At 45.4% G+C, this 9,666-nt stretch overlaps 1 protein-coding gene across 11 annotated transcripts in view; it reads left to right on the forward strand.

Moving 5' to 3' along the window:
- ZBTB38 (zinc finger and BTB domain containing 38) overlaps positions 1–8,290 on the forward strand; it is a 115,944-nt gene extending 107,654 nt beyond the window's left edge. For all 11 annotated transcript variants that reach the window (XM_070433516.1, XM_070433517.1, XM_070433515.1 and 8 more), the window contains one exon: positions 1,522–8,290. In XM_070433516.1, coding sequence (XP_070289617.1) covers positions 1,522–5,118 — 3,597 coding nt within the window. In that variant the 3' untranslated portion in view covers positions 5,119–8,290. The remainder of the gene's footprint in view (positions 1–1,521) is intronic.
- The last annotated feature ends 1,376 nt before the right edge of the window (positions 8,291–9,666 follow it).

A 9,666-nucleotide genomic window follows, 5' to 3' on the forward strand; every position in this document is an offset into this window, starting at 1 on the left:
TATACTGTTCTCATTATCTGAATTGAAGAAGTTGTTAGTAGAAGTGTACTTTTTCTTCTGGCTGAATGAAATTTAACCAGTTAACCGCCACGATATTTTGAATTTAAATGTACATTTATGGCGTACAAATGGTTAAAAAATTATCAAATGGACCCTTACATAAAGGATGTTGAGTAACATAATGGGCACAGCTTGTATCAGCTCTACAAAAGGGTAAAAAGAGATTGTTTATGTGGCCATCTGGCCTTTCCAACTGAATCAGCGCCGTGAGCCAACTGTAAGACTCCATTGCCTCTGGGAGATAAAGAAATAGCATCAAACTCCGTGGCTTTCTGGATGTCGCTTGACAAGGGATAGAGAGACTGAATGAATGGCTGGTTGGTGTATCCTGTGGACCAGAGGGGGGTTTTGTGGAGTTTTTTTTAACTGCAGGGATGATATCTTATTGTACAGTGCAGTTAGTTTAGTGAGTTGCTGTTGGCATTTTATAATTAAAGATAATAGACAGAACAGACTGCGTCACACACAGTAAGGGTCACGTTTTAATTTCATTTGTGTCTTGGGTCACTGGTGTGTCATGTAGTTATTGTAGGTCAGTACGAACGCCATTGCTTTTGACTGCCCCTCACGAGGGTACTAGTTGGCAGGCCCTGGCCATTCCAGGCTGATTAGAGAACATGTGTGGAGAATAACAAGACCTCGTCTCTGGGAAAAACAGAGCTGGGATCCTCAGGCCAGAGCCACTGTGCCTTTAAATTGTGCTAATTTAGGAGCCTGTGAATAGACTCAGTATTGTGGGCTCAGAAACATACTTTCCTGGTTTCATATTTTTTGTTTGTCTTCAGTACCTCACAGAGTTCTATTTGAAAACCCTACTCTCCTTTGGCTATAATGAAAGGGAAATCAGAGAAGGAACCGGGTGGGTCCCACAGAGGGGCACGGCGCCCCTGGTGGTCAGATGTGGTCATGCATGCTGTCACTTTCCACTGAGAAACCCAGATCTTGCTGCTTCTCTGAGCAGGTAATGATACCTTTACATACAGGCACTGATTACTTAGGGGAAACTTAAAGAAAAATCATTGTCCTGCTTCATGAACTCTGTTTGGATCAGATCATCAGGCCATCTTTGAAAATGATAGGAGGCTTGTGGCAGGACCATGGCATTGCCCAGCTCTGGGAGTTCCACGCAGCAGGCTGGAGTGATGATGAGACCCTTAACATTTTGGGGGGGAACCCTGCTCCCCCCACTTTGGACATGTATATGTAGCTGCAACTTCAGAGAAAGAGTTCCGAGAGGATTTCCAACTATGCAACTCTTAGCAATGGTCTGAGAAACAGGCTGGGGCGAGATAAAGATTTAGCTTCTCATATTGACTCCAAGTCTTGGAAGGAACAACAGAATGACATAAAAACCTGTCTTTTCATGCAAAAAAATTTTTTTTCAAAGAGGTTGAAAATAATCTAGACACAAAGAAGGTCCTTGTGGAAGGCTCTCTGACCATTTCTCTCCTCTTGTTTCAGATGACAGTCATGTCCCTTTCCAGGGACTTCAAGGACGACTTTCACAGTGACACAGTGCTCTCCATTTTAAACGAGCAGCGCATCCGGGGCATTTTGTGTGATGTCACTATCATTGTGGAAGACACCAAATTTAAAGCCCACAGCAATGTCCTGGCTGCCTCAAGCCTTTATTTCAAAAATATCTTCTGGAGCCATACCATCTGCATTTCCAGCCACGTCCTGGAGCTGGATGATCTCAAAGCTGAAGTGTTTACAGAAATCCTTAATTACATCTACAGCTCCACGGTCGTCGTCAAGAGGCAGGAAACGGTCACCGATCTCGCAGCTGCAGGGAAAAAGCTGGGAATATCCTTCTTGGAAGATCTGACCAATCGAAACTTCTCCAGTCCCCCCGGGCCCTATGTGTACTGCATTACTGAAAAGGGAGTGGTTAAAGAAGAAAAAAATGAAAAGAGACAGCATGAAGAACCAGCCATCACCAACGGGCCAAGGATCACAAATGCGTTTTCCATCATCGAGACGGAAAATAGCAATAACATGTTTTCTCCACTGGACTTGAGGGCGAGTTTCAAAAAGGTCTCCGACTCCATGAGAACCGCCAGCCTCTGCCTAGAGAGGACTGATGTCTGTCATGAGGCGGAGCCCGTGCGGACCCTGGCCGAGCACTCCTACGCCGTCTCCTCCGTGGCTGAGGCCTACCGGAGTCAGCCCCCGCCCGCAGGCGAACCTGCCAGCAGCCCGCCCGGTAAGACAGGTGAAGAAAACGGGGAAGCTGTGGCCGAAAAGCCGACCGCAGGCCGGAAGCCGAAGGCACTCGCCGTACCCCAGGATTCCGAACCAGCCACTGAAAAGACACCACCCCCTCCAGCAACCACCGTGGAGGCTAATCAAGAAAGGAGCCCACAGCCAGCCGCAGTTCTTTCTGGCTCAAAATCTCCCAACTCTGAAGGAGATGTCCGTCTCCCCAGGGAAGATGAAAACGTATCCTCTGAGGTCCCCGGGCCGCCAGCAGCGGAGGTCCCGCCTCTCGTTTACAATTGCAGCTCCTGCTCCAAGTCCTTTGAAAGCAGCACTTTGCTCGGTGCCCACATGCAGCTGCACAAGCCCACCCAGCAGCCCCTGGTGTGCAAGTACTGCAACAAAGAGTTCAGCACCCCGAACAGGCTGGACCGGCACGAGCAGATCTGCATGCGGTCCAGCCACATACCCGTTCCAGGAGGAAATCAGTGCTTTTTAGAAAACTATCCTACCATTGGACAAAACAGAGGTTCCTTCCCAGGCCCAGAGTCTTTATTATCTGGAAACAGGATTGGTGAATTTTCCAGTCCCGGAAGTACCTTGCCAGAGATGGACCACCTGGTTAAATTGGTTAATGGGCAGATGCTCTACAGCTGTACCGTATGTAAGCGCAGTTATGTGACTCTATCCAGCCTCCGCCGACATGCAAACGTCCACTCCTGGAGAAGAACATACCCTTGCCATTACTGCAACAAAGTGTTCGCACTGGCTGAGTACAGGACCAGACACGAAATCTGGCACACGGGGGAGAGGCGGTATCAGTGCATTTTCTGCCTGGAAACGTTCATGACCTACTATATACTCAAAAACCACCAGAAGTCTTTCCATGCCATTGACCACAGACTTTCCATCAGTAAAAAAACGGCAAACGGAGGCTTGAAACCTAGTGTCTATCCATATAAACTGTACAGGCTGCTGCCCATGAAATGCAAGAGGGCCCCTTATAAGAGCTACCGAAGTGCTTCCTATGAAAATGCTCGAGAGAACAGGCAGGTGAACGAGCCTGCAGCTGGTCCCTATGTTGTTCAGAATCCACGCGGCTCTGAGTTACCGGCTCTGAATTTCCCCGAGAGCGTGCACACCGTGACCCACAGTCCAGCTGTCCCACTGGAAGCGGCCACAGGTCAGAACAGACCCACTTCTGCCAACGTTCCAAACGCAGAGGGGTCCAAATGGGGAGAGGAGTCGTTGAAAGTTGACCTTGACAATAACTTTTATTCAAAGGAGATGTCCCTTTCCTTCTCTGGAAATGCTGTCAGCTCCGACCTCCCGGCCGGGGGGGTGCCTGCTTTGTCTTTGAGTCACGGCAGTGAGAACTCGGCGTCTGTGATCAGCTACGGCGGCTCAGCGCCCTCCGTCATTGTGCACAGCAGCCAGTTTTCGTCGGTGATCGTGCACAGCGGCACGGTGGCTGCCCTGTCCAGCAACAACCACAGAGCCCCTCCCGGCCCCGCTGTCGGTCAGACCGTGAAAGAGGACAGCAAACCCCAGCCGGACAAAGTGGGGCGAGTGGTCAGCAGACACAGAGGCATGAAGGAGAAAAAGAAAACCATCCCCTGTGACAGGGGAGACGTACCAGAGGAATCAAGATACGCTGCTGATCCTGGAGGGTCGCTGAGCAAAACCACGAATGCCAGTAAAGAGACCAGTAAAATCGAAACCTACATCGCGAAGCCTGCTCTCCCTGGCACCTCCACAAACAGCAACGTCGCGCCCCTTTGCCAAATAACAGTCAAAATCGGGAATGAAGCCATTGTGAAAAGGCATATCCTAGGGTCCAAGCTGTTCTACAAACGAGGGAGAAGACCCAAGTACGAAGCGCAGGAGGAGGCTTTGCCGCAAGAGAGTGACCTGGACCCCAAGGGCGACAGCCCGCTCGAGCTCTGCCAGTCCGAGTGCATGGAAATGAGTGAGATGTTCGATGACGCAAGTGACCAGGACTCCACGGACAAGCCGTGGCGCCCTTACTACAACTACAAACCCAAAAAGAAATCAAGACAGTTGAGGAAAATGAGGAAAGCCCACTGGAGGAAAGAGCACGGGAGTAGGAGCCCAGGCACCAAGTATAAGTACCCGGCAGAACTGGACTGCGCCGTGGGCAAGGCTCCTCCGGAGAAGGCCTTCGAGGAAGAAGAAAACAAAGAGATGCCCAAGTTGCAGTGTGAGCTCTGCGACGGAGACAAGGCCTTGGGGGCTGGGAACCAGGGAAGGCCCCACCGGCATCTCACCGCCAGGCCGTATGCCTGCGAGTTCTGCGCCAAGCAGTTCCAGAACCCTTCCACGCTCAAGATGCACATGAGGTGTCACACCGGAGAGAAGCCGTACCCGTGCAAGACCTGTGGACGGTGCTTTTCGGTGCAAGGAAACTTACAGAAACACGAACGCATCCACCTGGGCGTCAAGGAGTTCATCTGCCAGTATTGCAACAAGGCGTTCACGCTGAATGAGACCCTCAAAATCCACGAGAGAATCCACACCGGCGAGAAGCGCTACCACTGTCAGTTCTGCTTCCAGAGTTTTTTGTACCTCTCCACGAAACGGAATCATGAGCAGAGGCACATTCGGGAGCACAACGGGAAGGGCTTTGCCTGCTTCCAGTGCCCCAAAATTTGCAAAACAGCGGCTGCCCTTGGAATGCACCAGAAGAAACACTTGTTCAGAAGCCCGAGTCAGCAGGAGAAAATAGAAGGTGATATGTACCACGAAAACTCGAATCCGCTGGAGAATCCACATTTCATGGATTCAGAAGACAATGACCAAAAGGATCATCTACAAACCATTGTTGGAAATGTCCTTTGAGTGATGACACAGAAAAAAAAAGTCTTCAAAAATATAAATTGGTGGGGGGTTTTTTGTTTGTTTTTTTAGTTAGCTGTTGTGTGTGTGTATATGTGTGTGTGTTTTAAGTTTAGTTTTGTTTTGTTCACCTAACAGTCATGAAGGAGTGAATTGTAAAAAAGAAAATCTCATTTGTGAAAATTTCAGAAAAAAAGGATCCCAGTATCTACTTTGGGTTTTAGCGTTAACGTCTTACAAAGTGCGCAAAAATGAAATAGCTGACTCCGCCAATACCCCGAGTATCGTGTGAAAGTTTATGAAGTTCTTAGCTGTGGTATTTCTGCCAGTGGGGGGAAAAGAGTTTAACTTTAGCCTAATTTAAAACTTTCTGGTTAGTGCTATTAGGAACTGGCTGCTACACTGTCTTTAGTCACTGGAGAAAAGGGTCAGACATCATGAAAATGTCAACTGCATAAGCAAGTTCCAAGGTCAATGGGCTCTGACAGTCATTCCCATTCAGCTTCTGCACTATTGGAAATTGTTTAAATTCAATGGATACCTATTAAATACTTAATGTAGCTAAAAACTATGTGTGAAATGAGTAACCTAAGTAGGACATGCATATATTAGAACTACTTTTCTGCAACACAAACCTTGTAAAATACATATATAAATCACCCTAACTTTTAACTGTCCATGTCCCCTGTAGAGAGTTATAACGATGAGCAATAGATCTGCAAAGAATGAGGACTGGTGTAAAAACCAGTAGAAAGCATTTTGAATATGACTTAAAAGAGCATGTCTATGCTTTTAGATGGAATGCTGTTCTCTCGAGGTTATGGCTGAGCTGTCATTAGAACTGGCCTATTCAAGTCAGAGAAAACATAGGTCCTGTCTTATCTATGGGGAAAGCCTTCCCAGAATTTATCTGTGGTTGCCTGTGCTGCGTATTACTTTCCAATGGCCTCACCTCAGACAATGAAGAAGGGCCACATTCTTCTGAAACTCCCTGCAGTCACCCATCCATCACAAGGCCATACATGTGGAGGTCTGTTCCAGACAGACTTCCCCCGGCTCAAGGGATCAAGCAAAACCTGACACCTCCCGTTCCACTGAAGGAGTGTCTAGGACATTTAACGCAAAGCATGCATGCAGTGGTGCGGGCCCAGCGCTGGAAAGGGACAGAAAGCCTAATCCCTACAATGATAGTTTTCTTGGAGAGTATGCAGCCCACAAGCAGATACTAGTATAAAACAAACGGACAACAGAAACACACACTCCGCCCCACCCGTTACAGACTTGAGTGGGCCACAGGAAGGGCGGACGTCCTTGCCTCAAACAGTAGCTTTGTTTGGGGGTGGCGAGGGAGGTAGAATATGGGGTGGTAAGATTCGATCACTTAAGTGACTCAGAAATATATCCACAAAGTCAGATGCCTTGTCTTCATGTTTACAGACCTCTAGCCCCCTTGCTAAAAAAGCCCACTTACGTTTTTTTTAATGTTCTTTTATGTTGACCCACATCATCAACATTGCCCTCAAAGTCTAATTGCCCCACAAGTGGTCCATCATCTGGACTAGGTCCCAGGAAGCTGGAACTCATGAGTCTTACTTTTTAAACTGCCATCATAGGAGGCAGAGAGAAAGCATTCCTATCCTTTGATCACCAGTATGAGCAGAATCTGGAAATCGGCTCAAGGGTGACCTGCAGCCATTCATGTTCATGGGTTTTGATAGATGGAAACCCAAGGCTACCCAAGGTTGCAGAGTTACCATTACGAAGAAGTAGCTCAAAGGACTCCAGTTTCTCTCTCCAAAGGGGATGTCTTCATGAAGAAGAATGAATATGGATTTGGGTGGGCAAGAGAGCATTTAAACACCCGGAAAAGGACATGATCAACGCTGACCTTGTAATACCGTAGTACTCTGCTTCTAAGTAACCCCAATATTGTATCTGCATTTATCTTTTGTTCAAACACATTCAGTTACATACAGTATTATATAATAGAGGAAAATGGAAAAAATGCTAGCAAATTCAACTTTATTTTACACATTGTATATATGTATACCTGCACTATTCATTTGGGTTTTGTTAAAAAGATAGTCACAAAGGGCTGAAGAATTAATAATTAGAATATTGAATAAGCAATCCTGTGATCTACTGATTTGTTTTATCAATTAGGATTATGAATCAAGAAAAATAATTGTGTATTTTAGTCATTTTGATTTGAGGTAACTCCAAATAAGAAGTTATTCCATGTAGTGATGTCTCCCAGCCCTTACATGTGGATATTTTTTAAGTGGACTTGTATGCTGATAATTCTAGACCAAAGTAAATATGGCAGAATATTTATACATGAAAAAAAATAATTTTACAAATATTTTCTATAATTGTATTATTCGTTTAAAACGTTGACCGCTTGTGTTAGTTTCAGGGAGGGGTGTATATTTTGATAAAAAATACTTGACTTTGTAATTCTGTATATTCTACACAATTTATAGCAGAGCCGTTTTAAGACAGCCTTGTCACATTTTTTGTTAATTGTGAAAACATTATTTTGAGTGATGTTTAAGTATGCATTGAGTACATAACGACCAACTAGAATTCAAGTGAGTGTAAACAGTGAACATACTGTATGCTGTACAAGATATATTGTAATTTGCTGTTTTAGCATCTGTATTTTGTTTAGAAGATATTATTAAATGCAGATGTTAAGGGTTGGAAAAAGTCTAATTTTATTTTTAGAAATAATGAATATAAATTTGTTTTTGCTTGATTAAAATAGCTTGTTCCTATGTTAAGTCTCTTTTTAATGTTTTAATGTTACTTCTTTTATGCAGCCAAGCAGCTGTTTCATCGGTGTGCGTCACAGCGTCATGTTGTGTAGTATTCATCGATACATTGCTATCTCCTCACATGTCTACATTCCGTGGTACCCACTTACATGCTTACTACTCAAATGCAATATGACATTTTTTTAAAAAGCAGCCCTCGTTGGTTTGGCTCAGCGGATAGCTCATCAGACTGCGACTAAAGGGTCCTGGGTTCCATTCCGGTTGAGGCCACAGGCCCAGATTGCAGGCTCGATCCCCAGTAGGGGGCATGCAGGAGGCAGCCAATCAGTGATTCTCTCTCGTCGATGTTTCTGTCTCCCTCCCTCTCTAAAATCAATAAAAATCTTTTTTTTAAGCCAGCATAAGAGAAGTGGAAGTCTTCCGGTAACTTGGTGCTTTGGATAGGCCTGATGGTGTCATGATAAATCACAGAGTATTGGAAGTATTCTGCTGTACTCGCCCACGGGAAACAGATTACACCTGTGGAGTACCAGGCACTTGACAATGGTCTTTTCATGGGCTGTTTCATCCAGTCCTTCCCCAACAGCCCTGGGAAGTAGATGTCATTATTCACATTTCATAGTGACTTTGAGAAGACCCCAGAGCGAGGCAAAAGCCGGATCCCAGACCAGGCTGCCCAACACCACAGCCCATGTGTTGTCCCTTCTCAACACCTTAGAGAGAAATGCTTAATGTAAACTGAACAGAGTGAAGAGAGAAGACCTGACAAAGTAACTCAGCCTCAGGAGGGTAGCTGTTACAATGACAGCTTTGAAGAGGCCATTGGCTCAGCTTCCCCAGACTCATCACTAATCAACTTCCTGAGGCCTCACTACTGTGGGCATTTGGCTTTTTTTAATATCCTGGGATGTTGCCCCAATGAATTCAGTTTTTGAGAGTTTGTACACGTTTTTAAAGAATATGGACCGACATTATAGTTTAATGCTATTATACGCTAACATTTTTCACATTAAAAGCTGTTCCATCATCACATCCCCTACTCTGAACTTTAGCTAATGATCTTCAGAAGCTTGCCGTTAGTCACAGTGGGCACTGTGAAAGGGAGTGTCGGTGGCTTGGGCATCACAGTTCATCACCAAATGAGCTGTGGGAAATAACGCAAATTTCCAGTCCGGGCTGGTAGCGTCAATTTTGTATTTGAAGGGCAATTCTAAACTAATTCCCCCAAAATTTCATAATTGCTGTCTGCTAAAACTAACTTCACTATCTAGCAAAACAGGTTTAATATTAAAAGAATTTGTAACAGTTGTGTAGGTACCTGGATTAAAAGGATAACAGTGACTCGTACGAATCAATCCTGTCTGTACATATTTTTTAGTTCTTATTTTGGATCTTTTGGTTCCTGTTGCTACGCTCCCCTTTTCTCATCGCCTGTTGATTGATTTGGTCCCACTCCCTCTGTCTCCATCAGTTCCTCTTTGCAGACCTCAAGTGATTTTTTCTTTTCCCATTTCAATTTCCTCCATATCTGAGGACTCTTCACCTTTCCCTCCCCAGCTCCTGGCCATCTATTAATCTCGCATTGGAAGAGGGCAGGCTCCTCCCTCCCCTCCAGTCTGCAACCCTTGCTCATGATTCTTCAAGCAAGATGGTCAGTGAGCAGATGTGCAATTTTTAAAATGAACACTCCAAATTTAGACAACGAATGAAAGGACTGGTTACAATAGAAATGTGACTACATTTTTATTATTTAATGCTTGACATCTAAGACGTC

The sequence above is a fragment of the Myotis yumanensis genome, unplaced genomic scaffold (assembly GCF_028538775.1).
Source record: "Myotis yumanensis isolate MYYU_CA2020_CCGP unplaced genomic scaffold, mMyoYum1.0.hap1 SCAF_14, whole genome shotgun sequence".
NCBI classification, from domain to species: Eukaryota; Metazoa; Chordata; class Mammalia; order Chiroptera; family Vespertilionidae; genus Myotis; species Myotis yumanensis.